Below are 17,215 nucleotides of genomic sequence, written 5' to 3'. Positions count from 1 at the left end.
TGCGTATTTGTTGTTGCATATTTACTTATTAGCACGCCCTAGAAAATTCCGATTTTCCTTGTTGATGATGCCGTCGTGCCTTTTAGACCAGTGGAGACATTGCTTCTGTTGCTAGGTTACTGTGCATGTCGTGTCTTGGCATTGATAACGATGATGAAAACATCCTGTTCGGAAAATTAAGAATGAAAATGAGCACAGGGGAATTTCTCTATAACATTATTTAATAATAGTACTCTATGGTGTAACCACAAAACAGTTACAAAATATACACAAGTGATGCAGTCAATTGACAATACATTTAGTTCGTTCATATATTCTCAAATAAAAAGTTTATATTCAGAGTGCATGGTTCAAATGCAGTTTATGGAGCAATTTATAATATATTGTTAATGATGCTGGCTTAATGCAATACTTAACATCTTCATTAACATATCCAAGACTCTTCATACTACCAACCAAGCATAATATTTACAAAAATTTACAAAGAACATATTCAGTGAAAACCCATCAGACTCGGTCTGAGCGACCAATAATTTCTCCCTGATTAGCACATAGCGACACAATACAACTTATTTTCATTTCTTAAAAATACATCATTATATATCTCTCATTCCACAATAAGGTGATTTACTCATGATGTGAAAATAGCTGATGGGAGCACAGATGAACCATTCTTTTAGCTTGGCTTCATCTCTATTGCTCTCATCTACTCTGGGTTGAAGGACTTGTTGATGTCTGGAGCATGCCATTTATAGGTGAGGTGAGAATGTACAGTCAAAATTCGTCATTGGTGAAGGTTTGTACAAGCCACTGGAGTGTGTGTGTGTGCTTTGCTGCCTAGTTGGATTAGAGGACAATAGACCGACAGAGAACTTCAGGGAGGAGAGGTCAGCATTTGGTGAACCAACCAGGAAGAACATAGTTTGAAGTCGTTTAACTGACAGTCTTGGAAGCAAGCAATCGGTTGAGTTCAAGGGCTTCCGCCTCCCCTGCTGAGCTTTTGAAGAGTCCCCTCTCTCACGCCATCGCACTCGGCCAAGTTCCAACAACAAGCATCCGTCACGCAGGGGCCGGCCGACATCTGCGGCGGGCCCGGCTTGAATAGGAAGCCAAGAAGCCCCCCCCACCCACCGAAGCAGATATCTCAGCGGGCCTCGTGCTCGTTTACGGGTCAATGCGGAACGCTAAAAGCTTATCGGAGTGCTGGTTGTTCAAGGTTCGCAGGTCCGGCAGACGTAGCAGCAGCTTGGGGAAGAGGGTGCTGTCGTCCGGCCGGCGACTCGTAATTAGTGTGCGCAGAGCTTTGATTAGGTTCTCCTGCAGTTGCTCGACCGCTCCCACATCCACGATACCAGAACGATCTAAAGGTAACGGTAGGGAAATAAGTTAGAAACATGGACGGAATGAGAATGCGTTGCGCCTTTATAAGTTTGTGTCTTACCAGCTGAAACAAGCACGACGGCCATGAAAAGAGCCATCTCGTCTGGTTCCAAACCCAGAGAGGCGAGCTTTTCGCTGAAATCAAACATGGCGTCCAGTAAAACACCCATGCCCAGCGCCCGTAACGATGCCAGGGAGTATGTCTGCCCATTGAGGAAGGTCACGGTCCTCTCCTTGGGGTCAAATAATGAGCAGAACCTCACCATCAGCACCTGCAAATCAATACAAGAGTCATTGGACGAACTTCGGAGGCTGCCGCCGTTATCGCATGTAAACAAGCCATACAAGGTTACGCAATGTACCTGGAAAGTGCCAGATTTGAGTAGCATGACTTGGTCCTGTTGGCTGAGAGTCTGGAAGCCCGGTATGCTCTTTGCGAACTCCACCACTTCTTTGACGGCAGGGGTGAAACACTGCGAAAAGGACTCCCACATTTCCTGACTGGAGCGACTGGCCGGAGCCACCGGACAAGAGTTGAGCGGACACGCCTGTTAGGAGAAGACAAAACGACCAGATACATTAGCTCCCTCGTACTGACATTATGAGGAGTGAAAAAAATGGAAGAATGTTTCAAGGCTCACCAAGACTTTGGCTCCACCGTTTAGTTTCCAAGGACAGGAATTTTGGTTCTGAGAATCAGTCTTCTGATTGCCCGCAAAGTGCTGAGATGAAAGGCCGCCACGAACGGGACACTGATTTTGATTGCTGAAGTTGTACTTGGAAATGTTGGCGTTATTATTGGATGCGTTGTCGTTGTTGCTGTGGGCGACGGGACACTTGGAGGGGACGCCGTATCCCGATGTCAGGTCTCCCTGGAACGTGTGGTGCGCCTGTGCTGCGGCCGCTTCCTGCACCTGCGCAGGAGCGTTGTGGAAAGTAGCTCCAATGTTGCTGTTGCTGGCGGGTCTCTTGAGAGTTTTCCTCTCGCTGTTTATTAAGTCGCTCTGGTACGACTGCATTGCGGAGCCCGCTCCTTCGTTGGTCTGGTTCTTTGGGCTGCAGTGGGTGTCGGAGGGAGGTGACATCTCCATCTCCATGGAGGCAGATTCATTTAGACTGTTCATATAGCTTTGCATCTCATCCAAGAGTCTCTGTTTCTCCCGTTTGGGAATGCGACCAAAACGCACAGCTGAGGAAGCAAGAGAGAGAGAGAGCCCTTCTGTTAGAATGCACACTCTGCAAAAGCCCAAATTTGATGCTTTTACAAACAGTCACAGTTTAGAACTTCAAAAGCCTCTACATTAATGTTGTTCTAAAGTCGTCACCACATCGGACAGCTCGTTCCTTCCCTCCAGCATTACGGTCAGCCCTCCCCTCTTTTTACCGCTCCTGCTCTGACAGCCCTATTTATAGTTCCGTCGATGCTCTCACAATGCCCCACTCCCCCCCGTCACTCCTCGCATTCTGTCTCAAATTTGAACGCTGCCTTTCTTTTGAGCTGAAGAACTAGGTCACTAGGTCAACAGTGCTAAATATGATGTCATTTATAAATTGACCAGGGGGAAGGTTAAAAAAGATAAGAGGCAGGTAAGGGAGGTAGAAATTAGTTTGGGTGGGGAAAAGAAATTTTCAAATGTTGCCAATCAATACATGACATAAAAATGATTCCGGCAGATTAACAAACATAAATCCCAACGATTAACCGGTTCTTAATTCTACCTTTATAATATTCTTACTTATAATTCTGCCTTTGCTGTGAGCGACTGAACTATCTGGCAATTTTTCAGTCCTACATTACATTCCAGCTTTTTGAGGTCAACTAAAAATGTTTGCTCCAAAAAGAGATGATGTATCGTCACCTAGTTTGCCCATCTCCCAAGAGGCCGGAGCCCCTTGCGGTGAACATTTTCAATAAAGGCCAGATTACATGTATAACACCTAAAGTGGAACACTCACTTTTGCCATGATTAATGAAAGATTGCCTGAAAGCAGAGGTTAGGCTCTGCATCACGCTGAGTGCATGATCACCAATTCTGGTGTCCCAATTTCCCAAAATAAACTATATTTGTCGCAATTTCTCGGTGATTGATGACTACTGGGACTCTTAAGCTCCTCTAGTCATAAATCAGAAGGCAACGAGTGAGGAAACTGAAGTCTACAAACGAAAGTGGGAGGGAGGATAGAGGAGAGTAAAAGAATCAGTGAAAAGCAGCAATGCTTCTTCAAATTATGACTGTGGATTTATAATCCACCATAATTGATCATTGTGATCGATTGAACAACTCGCCCTGCGATGCAAATGCCTCATGTTCCATTTATAGTGTGTGCACATCTCTTACCATCTCTGGACATGCCCACGGAGAGACACTTCTTAAAGCGGCAGTGTTGGCAGCGATTTCTGTTCATGCGCATGATGAGACAGTTTTCATTCTTCACGCACATCTTGTAGTGGATATTCTGCTGAATGCTGCGTCTGAAAAAACCCTGCAGACAAATGAGAGGAGCGTTCAATATCTCCGGCAGAAATAAGATTTTGCCAGGTAAAGGGAATAACGCTTTGGCGAGCTCACCTTGCAGCCCTCACAGGCGTGGACGCCGTAATGGAATCCGGATGCGATGTCCCCACACACTTTGCATAGAAGCACCATCCCTCCGGTTTCTGTGAAGATGTAAGCACGTCATTTATGAGAGGAACGTAATAGCTAACTGCTAGCAGGTAGACGGAAAAAGAAGACGACAGGTGGGAGAGTAGAGGCTATGTACTTACTTGGGAAGGTGCTAGTAAACCCACAAGGTCTTTTGGCCACTGTGGGATGGCTGTAGGTGGCCGATGACACAGTTGTAACTTGGGCAGCTGGAGCATTGTTGACTTCTGGAAATTGGAAGACCATTTTCGGGGAAGGCGTCCCTCCCCTTTGCTCCCCTCGCTGCTTCATGGGCCCAATCTCCTGAAAGGAGATACCCTCGGGGGATGAGGGTTGCGAGTGGGAGGAGGGCGACTGGGTTTGGTATCCACTGGATGGGCTGCCAGGACTTGGGCTGGCACTGCCAGAGGAGCCGGCATAAAGGATGACACCACCTGGGGAATACACAAAAACATGCAGAGAAATTAAATATTGAATTCAACGTCCAGAATTAGCTGAAAGCTAACGACTTGACTCGACCCCGAATAGATTTAATAGAGTGATCCTTCATTGGAGGATTATTATTATTATTGCATGCCAACAAGTTTATTCATTTTGCAATAACAAACTGCCAAGTGAGTTGGTATTCAATCAGGGTCATAATCATTGTTCGAATGCGCCAAACAGCCACAGCTCGGTGAAGCGTAGCTAATGGTGAGTGACATTTTTAATCATTTCTTTTTCTTTTGCTCCATGAAAGTAGATCCTCACAAACATTTAATATATATTTATATGTAATATTTAATTGTCTTAATATGCTGCAAAGAAAACAAAAAAATAAAGTCAACATAAATATTTCCTACATTTATCTATCTGCTTTTTTTTAATACAGCTTTTTTTTGTTACTGCCTCATATGAGCTATAAACATGGCCTTTGTTCAAGGATGTCACATCAAGTTGGAAATGCCCTATTACCCCTGAATGCAACTCCCCCGCAGCCATCCCCCTTGTTTTGCAGACAGTTTTCTTCCCACAAGATGAAAGACTCCCTCTCACGTGCAGCCTGAGCCAGCCAACTCCCTCCCCGCCCGCCCGCTTTCGCTTCACCACAATCCTTACGCCTCCTGCTACCCCTCCCTTCGTCTCCATCCTCCTCTCCTCCTACCAGCCACCCACCCTCCCTCTTCTGTTTGGCTCTGAGCACGCAGACCCATCTATCCGCCAGCCACCTGACCGCCAGCTCACATGGACTCTTGACACAGTTCCCGCCCGGCTCACAAGGCCCTTTTGCGCAGTCTCGTGTACACAACAGCAGCAGTGCAACACTTGGCGCTCGGCCGAGATCACGTTGGGAATACTGAAGCTAACTGATTGGCTCCAGTCCACATTATCACTGTGCTTTCAATATATAATACTTTGGATCAATGAATCTAGAAGAGTGTTAGTGTTAAATTGTGGGCCAACTGAATCATTTTAAGACTACATTTATTTTTATACATCGCTTTATAGCAGCAGTTAGATTATTTGGAGAGGGTTAGGTTGTCAAAAAGGATATATAGACAAACTTGTCACGTTGCTGTGTTAATCACCAATAATCTACTATTTGGTCTACCAGATTACTAGTAGAGACTGTTTACCCTTGGCTCATTCCCACTATCATTTCTTTTTGTGTACGTTTCCCATTAATGACCTTGAATCAGCCTCGAATAGCCGATTAGCCTCTTGCTCCAGTGCTCTCCTTGAAAAAACGTGCTGTGTTTCTTGGAGGCTTTAAGTGCCTCCCTTCTTAATTCCTGTCCTTCCTCACACGTGTCAACTGCGAGTGAGCCTGAGGTAGCCGTGACTTGACACAATGATGATCCATGTGCTGCTTGTTCGTTTGTGTGTGTGTGAACAAGGTTTTATGAACATGATTACCATCTGAGTCACAGCCGGCGTCACATGGTACAAACTTCCTCCCTTCATTCAGCAACACGCTCCTCATCCGCCCTCTCCAGTGAAAACTATTCAGTTGGCCCCCTAACAACTTCCTGGAATCTAGTTTGACTGGGTGTCACAGTGAGCTCTGAGAATACAGCGCTGTAGTCATGCACAAGTTGAAACACGTGATCTGTGGACTCGCACAGGGCCCGAAGAGCTATAGAATAAACAAAACAAACCACCCCCCCTCCCACTTGCCAGTTCTCTATGACTTCCCATCTCGTGTACTCCCGCCTCCTAGGCATCTGACCGTGGCAAGCTTAGTGTATAAACATCAATCTCATGTCATGACTCAGAGACCCCCCACCCCTCCCCAACCTCTGTGTGAACATTTACGGTTGTGCATGGGTGGTAAGCCCTAACCCACGTGCAAAGGCTGGCCTTGTATGTTTTATGAACGGGATGTTTTGGTAAAGGAAGTCAAAGTGATCGACCGAACTTCATGAACAACAAACCTCAGTTGGTAGAGGCGGGTTGTACCAATTTCATTACCAGAGATATGTACTATAATTTCGTGACTTGTCAACGTAACCTAGACCACAGATGTGACTCACAGAGTTTTGATATCTGCGTCATCTTAACTCCTCCAGAAATCGAGAAGAATGTTCCTCGTGGTGTTAAGTACATTTGTGACGCATTCAGACATGCAGACGCACATGTTAACACCTGCCCTGCGATTGCCTGGTAGTCGGTCAAAGTCAGTTGGGCTAAGCTCCAGCTTCCCTATGACCCTGAATCGGATAAGTGGAAATCCAGTTGATAATTGATGGACATAAACACATTTAAATTTAAATGCCATCTTTTCATATTCAACTTGTAAAGAGCAAATAATTAACTTTTGGGGACATTTTTTTTTTTTACAAATAATATTTTTCTATTGCACTGCATGACTTAGTCAACCCTCCTGCTGACTCTGACCAGAAAGTTTATGAGCATCAGTACTGGAAAACATCCCTCCAAGCCACAAAAGAATTGATTCATGAAATTATATTAAATGAAAGAAAATTAAAGGCTCGTGTTGAGGACTCTTGCTGGCCAGAAAAGCTGGTCTTACCGGATGAACATATGTTTCACTTCACTAGAATACAATGAAGTACACTTGATTGTGACTGCTAATGAGTAATTTGCAAAGCTCCCTTATTAAATTGTGCAAAAGGACACTTTTAAACCCCTCTGACCCACTGACCAAACTCGCTGAGGAATCCCCGTGCTGGCCCCCGGGAGCGAGCAAGCGTGCACGAGCCTGCTTGGAGAGGAGCATCCGTGAGGGGCGAGGCTGAGAGGAAATCATGCGCGGCACGTGGACAACGAGGTTGTTACACGTGTTGTGTGCTCGAGGTGGGGCGAGGCGGGGCCGCGTGTAGGAAACCGGCCGCATGATCGGCAAGTATTATCGTTGCCGCCTCTACCCATGATGCACTGGGCACGGAAAAGACATGGCACTTGAAACGATATAGGGGAAGTTGACGTACTTAGAACGGCCTCTGTTGGGATTTCCACGGTATTTTAGAGGCGATATCACCATATTGGGTGCGCCGTGTCATGCATGCATTTAAATAAGCGATAAGAAGGTCATCATTTTGGGAGGGGCGGAGATGCATCCTCATGCTTAAGGGGCATTTTAGGTCTTACTCCACGTGAGTTTGTTTACATGCAATTGTTCGAAAGTCAAGTGCCAAAAGGTCACTTATTCTCCATAAGCATGCAGCTTCCCGTGCTTGCAGCTGTCAGTCAGATTGATCATCAAGTCGCAACAGAACCTGGACATGAATAAAGACTATTGCAAGTTTTATTCATCCACATATTTTCCCCACCTAAAGCACCTTGTACATTTGAAATAAACCAACGACATACGCACAACATCCAATTTTCAACCGCATTACTGACAGTTACGATAATTTATAACACATTATGTCGCTATGGGTTGATAGAGAAGAAGGCTTACCTCCGGGGCTATTCTCCATGTTTCCTAGTAGATAGGCAGACGTTGCTTCCGTTGTTCTGGTTTTGTTTAGCGCCTCAGTTTGCCGCTGACGAGGAGTTTGCTAGACACAGGTGAAAGAGTCCTGAACTGCCAAGGCATAGAGAGTGTATCCCACAAATCACAAAAATGTGCACAGGGGATTGGTCTGGGGGGTTCTTGAGAAAATCCGGTCAGCAGAGCAAAAACTCTTAAGTAGGAGGAATAGAGCAATGCTGTATTCCTACCAGAAAAAAACTCCGAGGTGAATGGCTTTCTACGGACGTGTGGCTCAAAGGGATTCCTCTGTCACACTGAACTCCTTGCCATGTACAGTCACCATGAAAACACGATTAGAGTGCAAGTAGTTTAAACACACCCCACTCATCAATAAGCAACACGCGTCCTGAAATAACCAGCACGTTTTCAGGTGCCTGACAAATGTGACCGTTTTTTTCCCTCTCTCCTTTTCTCGTGTCCCCTCCGCCGCCCGTCCGTTTGTTGATGCGTCTCTCTCGTTCTCTCTCTCTGCCCCCACCCTCCTGGTCCTCCGCCTCCTCCTCACGCCCCCACTCCGCTCGCTCGTGCTCGGCCTCTCATTGGCTGAGAACCCCCGCTCGGAGACGGCTCATTGGGCTGTTTGCACATTGGAATGCTGCTTAAAGCTCTGCTGCATGTGCACATGGCATGTGAGCCAACGCTGCCCCACTGACACACATTTTATGCAAATAGGCTGCCTGAGCTCGCAGCAAGATGGAGAGATGCGAGCGAGAGCTGACAAGATGTCCCACTCGGTGTGAAATACTCGTGGGAGATCATCAGGATTACTGTGGCAAAGGATCAAATTTGATTTCTTTAGTCAGAAAATTTGAATCCTTTTTATGAGCTGAGGATTTTAAAACACACAAGAAATGTGTCTCTGGTAATTAGAGTCACTGGCTCTTTAGCAAAAAGCACTTTTCACTCAGTTAGAAACAATGCGATGCCCTTGTGTCGTATAATAATAAGGACAGGTGACAAAAGTCAAATTAGCACACACCAAAACAGTCTCAAATGGTTTATGAATGTGTTGAATACTTCAGTGAATGCGGATGTCTTCCAGCCTTGCGTGCATTCCTCCCGTGCTCAAACACTCCGCCGCAGATTGGGAGAGTGAGCGGTGTGTTTGCATTTGGACGATCTCTCTTCGTCACACTCTGCACGTGCGTTGTGGGCGGTGCTCAGCGTGACTTCCCCTGCCCCTCCCCCACCCGCCTCACGTTCCTGCTCTCTGCAGATTGTGTTTGCACACAGCCAAGCTATCAGCACAAGATTGGCTGAGACCGCCCGAATGTAGGTCACAAGCTGCTTGCGGAAACATGAGCTGAAGAAGAAAGGAAAAAAAAAAGAAAAAAAACCGACCAAATGTGCTCAGAATTGTGGGCTCGTCGCATGAAAAAAAAAAGAATAAAAGATGAAAACCCTGCCCTTTGGCGGCAGGCGTATCGAGATTGAATGTGGGTCATATTTTATGGCCTGGCTGTATCAAAGCGTGATGTTATTTTCAACTGCTCGAATGTATTCTTGATAGATGAAGTCTATCAAGAATGTGGTCATTTTAAAAAATAGGTTTAAAGGTCACTCCAACGTTATTGGGCCATAATGGACACCCTGACATAATGGTATTTCAAATTAAAAAAATCATCCACTAATTGGGTTTATTTATACTACATATATAGGTCATATTGCTGCCAATATTTTAAATTGGGACAAGCGGGATAGAAAATGAATGGATGGATGGATTTAGCAGTCATTGTACAAATTTTACCGTAGCAGTTTTCGACTCCGAGATGGTGCAGGGCTAGGGGGTGCTATAGCCCCATTAGAAATCGGAGTAAACCCATATGGTTCATCCAGCATTTTAGTTCATATTTTAAATACATTCATTTTCACAAACACCCCTTTAGCCCTGAGGGAGAAAATCCTGAAGCCTTGTCTGTTGAGACAATATTCATTAATTACCAATCCCAACATGCAACATCCTAATCCTGCTTTTCTTGTTATAAGTAGATTTGCTTTCATTTCAATTTCATCCCAATGCTGCTTCTTGTTTTTGTTTGTACTTTGTGGGTTGTACTATATTTATAAAGCGTAAGTGTTTATGTGTAAAGGCTGCTGTGACCGTTTCATTTCTATCAAACGTATTCACTAATATTCATATTATATTTAGCAAAAGTAACTTAACTTGTGGCAGAATGAATGGTTTCCTGAAAATTACCTGTCAAAACTGTAAACCCAAAGCTGACATTTTTTCCCGATGCAATAGTGAAACAGCAGCGCCTCTGTGTGGTTAAATTAAGACACTGCAAGTTCACAAAATGCCCAAATGTGTCATTTCAATTTAAGTCCACAAGGTGTCAGTGTGTGCTTGTTTGAGGTGTATCGTTAACTTGGCCTCACATACGTTTTTTCGTCTGTTTGTCATTACAGATGAAAATGTGATCATTCCTATAAAAAAGGGTCATACGCATGTCACTGGCACGTTCTAACAATGCATGCTTGTTACATTACTTTGAGGCACATTGTTTGCTTGCTTGGATTGCAGGTTCATCACACATGATGGAGAAATAGGTTTTAAGGTATTCCCCTGAGGGACTATTAGAAGTGTTCTTATGATCATGAGGCTCTCTGAGAGCAAGTCAAATATTGGCCAGCAGTCTGATGTTTCAAGAAAGTATAGGCCTTGTGAGGTGGCACATACTTAAAGCTTGGTTGTGAGTAATGTAGCATTTGACACACGCTAATAAATGTATAAACACAAATGTATAACAAAAAAAATCTCTTTATGCATCCCCCCCCATCATTTAGAGATATTTCTGCAGTTAATAAGTAAATGGGCTTTTTTAAAAATAGGATCTTTGTTCAGGACCTTGCGTAGCCAAATTATGTGGCCCTAAGATTCATTGCTTCGTATGATATATTGTAGTTCTATCACTCCAATAATAAATACTAAATTTGCTTAACCGCTATGTCAATAAAAAAAAAACGTTGTTTTGGATCTTATTAGATTGGGCAATAGTACCCAATGTTGTGATTTGTGAGTGTATATTTAGCATGCTGAAGGAAATATGAAGAGAATGTATTGAACAGATGGTTACAATAAAACAGTGAACATTTTTTTAAATGTGCTTTTACTGCTTTTGAGGCCTGTTGGTCATGAGGACATTAGTCTCATGCAAAAAAAAAATAGTAGTGTGACTGCAGCATATTTAATGCCTGATGTCCTTGTTTGCTCTCAATAAAATAAAATAAAAAATGTTTCAGGCAGGCAAACAGACTTTCCCACTAGGTAGTTAAAATATGCTGACATCTGTTGACAGGCAGCCTCTTGTGATGAGGTGCCATATTATCCCGAGAGGGAAGCGCCACATTGCAGCATTTTGACAGATCTACTTTTGTCCCAAAAGGGTGATAGGGAATTCTAATATTTGGTGAAGCTGCAGGGGGGAACCATCTATTATTCATTCACTGTAACTTTATGCAAAACCTTACAGTTTGAATCATTCTTCATTTTTGTGCACGACTTCAACTCTGTCATGCAGTGTTCGACGTGGCATCACGTCATGTGTTGTTCCCAATATTTTCATTCCTTCATGTGATTAGTCTTGCATTAAATAGAACTGAATTTGGATTCTCACCAATCAGCTATCACCACTGATGAGGGACCGAAGCTAGCAGCATCACTCTCAGGCAGGGAGGAACAAGAGCACAACAAAAATACAGCACATCCAAAAGGGCCCACGGTCCAAACAGTGAAGAATGTCAATTTTTTCTCTATGCGGTCCCTTGCCGGTTTGCTCACCCCTGATCTAAACAAACCAAATCCTCAGTAGCCTCTTGAAGTCCATGAAAATGGAGACAATAAAACAAGCAGACTGTGGCCCTCAAGGGCTGCATTCGCCCACATCCCAAATTGAGCTAATAAATCTTTAAAAAGACAACCTGTTGGAATTAAAAACAAAAAACAAACAGAATGTACACGTCATTGCCAGGTGTTTCCTGTGCAGAGTGTATACAGAGTGTTTGTACGCATGTGGGTCACCAGTCAGTCACTAGCCATTTCTGGCTTACCTGTACTTTTTCAGCAAGTGCAACGATCAAGAAACAAAATATATTGTTTTGCTGTATACAGGCCACGGCCCCTGAGTGTTTAATAATATTTGAAAATGTAGATAGTTTCACAAGTTGTACTTTATGAGTTCTGTTGTGAAGATAAGAATACTGTTTAACACATTACCCATAATGGAGCCTTTGAGCAAAATGACGTAGTGACCATCTAAATGCTTCCTGTCCATGTGAGGAGATGCGGCGCGTGCTGAAATGGCCTTCAGCGCCAGGCAGGAAGCCTTCAAAATTTCCAAGACCTCAATTTGGAAAATTCCTTGTTAGGAACTACCAGTCTTCATGTCCTTCTCCTCCTCCAATTACCCGTCATGATTTCTCTCTCATCCAATCATCTGATTTTTGTCATGGTGTGCCCCTCCAATCAGTCGCTGTCCCCCAGGCGGCAACACTTCGACGTATTTGCCGTAATGAGACGATCATTCCCATATGTGGATCAAACTTCTCTAATCACCCCAACCTCCAATCCACCCACTGTCTCCATTTTTCCTCCCTCTGTTTTTTCTTATTTCCCCGTCTCACACTCTTCTACCCTCTATGTGCCCCTTTACACTACCCCCCTCTTTTCCCTCTCGTTCTGATTGAATTACCATAAGTGCAGGTCCTGGCCAAAATATGCCAGCTTGTTCTGATTAAAACTGTCCCTGTTAGAGTAGAGACAGTCCAAATGGCTGTGAGCGGTTTGGTGGTGGTTGGGAGGGGGTGGGAGGGGGGTGTTACGAGGGAGGGGGAGCACATGCGCCTGTTTGTGTTGAAAAAGAAAGAAAAATGCATCCAGACAATGTTGCATGGCGAAAGATGAAGAGCGGAAGGCCGAAAACAAGATGGGGACGGAGAGGTAGTGCGGTGGAGGGGGAGTTGGGAGGAGGGATGAGACGGTAATGGTAGTTGACAGTGTTGAGTTCACAACAGGTTCATGGTGACATCATGGTTGAATTTTGGGGAACATTTGTACGGGAAGAGCTATTCAGTGTTCATTGGATGCACATGTACGCCCTTTTCACCCACACAGAAACAACAAATACGCTTTGGTGCTTTAATATTCATTTGAGCTCGTTTGTATTTCCATGTGCGCCTATGATTTACTGTGATTTTTGCCTCCAGTCTTCACTGAAAGGACCCCTTTCATTTCGCAATGTGAGGTAAACTTGCTAACCCCAAAATGGCTACCCAGAGTGTCACTCGTTTCCTTTTCGCTCCCTCGTTTACCTCGTCCCCACCCCCCTTCGTTTTCGGTCTATTTTTTCGCCCGCACGTCTCGCCAACATTTGCCTGCCGGTACAGTATGTTCTTTGTGTGTAGCCATGTTTGGCCGTTTTAGAGGACGAGACATAAAGGAGCCCCGGGACCCGAAAAGTGTTTATGGCGAATGTGTGGGTGTGATTATGTTTGTGTCAGCTCTTTTGCTTGTTAGAAATAAAAGGAGCCAAAAAACAGCAGGGAGATTTGGTGTGTTAAAGGTTCTTTGTGCACTTTCTGGTCTTACTTTATTGCCCCCTACACATATGCTAGACTTGATACCAATTCAACCCCTCCTTTGTAGCCCTGTTGTGCGCTCGTATGTTAGCGCGTGTCCGAGTCGGCTTGCGGGCTTGTCATGCATGCCTGTCATCCTCGGCATGCCTCTCTGGGCATCGCACAGCTTCACATGACATCCATCCGAGAGCAGCGGGGTAGTGATCTCATTACCAGCAGCCTGTTGCTGATTAAAACCTGCCGTCTGAATACCCCCCCACCCCTTTTCTCCTGTCTTTCTTTTCTTTTGCCTCCTCTCCACGCTACCCTGCTTCCCTGTTCTCTACCCCCCCTCCACCCCCCTGCCTCCTTCAACCCTTAACTCTAGCGTCGCACCATTCTGCGGTTTCTCCACTGCACGCTGCCAAAAAGGGCCCCTTTTCCAGTTCTCCAGAAAGTTAAAAGCGCCCCTCTTTTTCCTCTTCGGATTTGCTACTCCATTTCTTTGTTCTCTACACTTTGTTGTTCATCTATATAAGCGATGGGTAACTTTAATGCTGAAGGTTCCACCATTTTTCAGTCAATGCTGCGCACGTCCTAACCAGCTATATGACTAATGCTAATTTAAATGTGGACAAAATACTTGCATGTGTGCAAACTACTCATTCCAAATCCGCAAATAAATATTACTTCTACTCATGAATAGGAAAGTATAAGACCCGGTGTAAGACATGTCTGCCATCTAGTGGTGATTAGTGATATTACAACTAAAAATTACAGTCGACTCCGAGATATTCATAGTTTAGCACCCACGGATTCTCATTTTGTTGTTCTTTTTTTCCAATCATTCGGTCAAGGCCTTAATAACCAAGAAACTGTCTCATGCTGAGTGTTTTATTTCCCAGATGTGGCTACGTGTCATAACTTTTGTTTTTGTTTAACATTGAGTCATACACAAATTGCTTCTTTCACACCCAGCCAGGAGTAACACACTGGCCTGCTCTTGGCATATTTCACTGACACAGAAACACAAACAATAGTAACCTTACACCTCCTGCACTGACGCGCTCACTTAGAAGTGTGGTCGGACCCGTAACCCAGTACTGGGCTCCATATATATTTCTATGCAAGAAAATTGTGCAGATTTAAGACCCAACTGTATCTATTATTGGAGTATTTTCAAGCTGCAAGAGAATCATTGCGCCAGTGCATGCTGTGTGTGCATTCACAAAAACCACAGTAAGCCACTGTGGCATGGCCACCACATGCATACTGTGCGCAGAAAATGGCTGCGCTGAAAATTACTTTTCCCATAATTTCAATGCAGTTAGTTTATTTTTACATTATTTTAAAAAAGGAAACTTTCTCTAGCTATCATGAAGTAACAACCAATCAGAGGACAACTAAATGCTGACATCATCACGGCCATCTTTAGAAAATCGGCCTTGTTTGCAACTTAATTATTGTTGTTGGTATAAATGTAAAAGAAACTATTAGGGATATGAGACTTATGAGGCACATGATGTTACCGTTAAATCGTTATTCTGTATTAAACATGAAATACATATTGGAAAGAAATACAGCGCCATCCGGTGGATCCATTGGGGCACTGCCCTTTGCCCATTTGGCATTGTTGCGTCATTTTCTTTTGCGGTAAGGTAAGTACAAAAGTGCTTTTGGTACATCTATCCATCTGCGTTGTGTTTGAGATCTTTGTCTGAGCCTGTGTTTAAACCTTCCACATATTCATTTTCCTACACATGGCTTAAATTTATTTATGTCAGCATTAAATATGACAGAACCATATGACTGCGTTCCCGATGGTTTGTTATAGTTTACTGATGGCCAACTTTGTGTCAGTGACACATGAGAATAAGCATTTCGGGCCTGATTCTCCCGTCCATGCGTGATTTCTTTTGTAAGCGTCTGAACTTACGCCCTTTTCACGTATGTATATTCTCCCATCCAAAATCCCGACACACCCACCGCACGTACTCTACGTTTTAAATGGAGGTGGCCTTATCAAAGACGTGATTCCTAGACAATACAGGTTGTTTGGAATCATGGGACATGGAGATTTTCTGAGACTTGAAATCTGTGCAAAAGATAAAGCACACGTTACAATTGAAAAGCCCTCTCACTTCGATGGAAGGCATTTTTATTTATTCTGTATAAGATAAATATATGTATATATAAAAAGGCTTTGCAATTTCCCTAAGCATCATCCCATTGAAGTGTAAAAGCACTCCAATTTGTCAAGGAAAACAAAGGTAATGATGTCTAAAAGGAAGCTGCATTTCAAGGATGGAAGAAGTGTCGGTGCTTGTGCTGTGTAGTCAAAAGGCACCATGCAGTTTCATTTGGTCAGGGAGCACAGAAAAACCTTTCAAGACAAAACTGGTGTCTACATACCGCCACTGAGCTGAAGCACAGCTTGAGAGACTCTCCACGGTACGAAGGACTGCTTGTGGCCCACCGGCTCCTCCGCTTAATTTACCCACAGAGCAAGAAGAAGGGGCATACAGTGAACAAACATAAAGTTAAGTAGCTGTCTCTGTCTTATTGCATCAATTAAGATTGTATCCAGTTTTTTTTATTTTCTTCACGACTAACTGCATCAGCCAATCTATTGACTTTAATGGACAGATACTGTGATAACATCTTTCCAAAGCCAATGAAGCAGATTATAAAGAACACACACTCCACAGCATATCGTTTTTTTATTGACCGGCTGTGGCCAAGCTGTGAGCGTTTAGTCAGACAGGAGCAGACACTTTTGTCTGTGACATGAAGAAGGCAGGTAGCGGGAACCCTCAAGGGCCCACTGGTCGGGTTTGATCTCATCATGGGGCGACATTTAATGATTCCAGTTACTGGTTTGATCCTCTTAGGAACCTCCAGAAGCACAAGAAAGAAGAGTACGCATGAACTCATTTTAGCTGGTGAAACCATTAAGGCAGTCTTGGCAAGATGGGAAAGGGTCATGGTAGCTTGATTTTTGAATAGTCTAATGTACTCATAGCAATATTGTGTATTATCATGATGTGTTTGTACTGTAAATGTGCAATCTATTGAATATTTTGCAGACAATTCTCCTTTTTGACTACGTGTGGCTCAGTTAGCCAATTTCCTATGCTCTTTGTCATATGAAAGCCTCACTGGATTGGCATTCATATGAATATTTTATGCAGATGTGCTCCAAAGGAGGATTCCCACAAGTGTTTGAAATTCATGAAAATGGTGTTGGCTTTTCATGATATCAAAGCATATGAATTTTCATGAAGAATTTCTAACAAAAGGAATTCTTAACAAATAGCCATGTGACCAGATAGTCCACTTTACGATGTGCTACCCTTCATGTACGGTCCAAGCAACCAATGAAAAGTTGTTTTTTAGTCATAGCTGTCCTTCCAATACGCATTTGCACAAAAGAACACACCTCGCTCCTTCACTTTGTGAGTTAGGCTTACTCTGTGTCCATGAGAAGATAAATGCTGATAAATGAATTTATTTGTCCACCAAATTTGAGAATAGTAAACAAAGAAGTCATTTTGAATGGAAGTAAATTGTGCACAGCTCCACAAAAACGTATTTTCTCTTAGCTCCTTCCCACTCTGGCGTAATGAGTCTTTGCCTCAATCTTTTGGTCTCAATC

At 43.8% G+C, this 17,215-nt stretch overlaps 1 protein-coding gene across 1 annotated transcript; it reads right to left on the bottom strand.

Moving 5' to 3' along the window:
* Positions 1-203: 203 nt before the first annotated feature.
* On the bottom strand, positions 204-8,461 carry nr1d4b (nuclear receptor subfamily 1, group D, member 4b). The gene is made up of 8 exons (XM_037253062.1): positions 7,930-8,461; positions 4,148-4,459; positions 3,951-4,039; positions 3,720-3,864; positions 2,022-2,569; positions 1,743-1,928; positions 1,442-1,652; positions 204-1,361 (listed from the first exon to the last, which is right to left on the bottom strand). Exons 1-8 carry the CDS (start codon positions 7,946-7,948, stop codon positions 1,165-1,167), a joined length of 1,707 nt encoding a protein of 568 aa, XP_037108957.1. The 5' UTR covers positions 7,949-8,461; the 3' UTR covers positions 204-1,164.
* Positions 8,462-17,215: the final 8,754 nt, after the last annotated feature.

This window comes from Syngnathus acus, chromosome 5 (assembly GCF_901709675.1).
Source record: "Syngnathus acus chromosome 5, fSynAcu1.2, whole genome shotgun sequence".
Taxonomy (NCBI): domain Eukaryota; kingdom Metazoa; phylum Chordata; class Actinopteri; order Syngnathiformes; family Syngnathidae; genus Syngnathus; species Syngnathus acus.
This window is presented reverse-complemented; position numbering and strand designations above follow the sequence as displayed.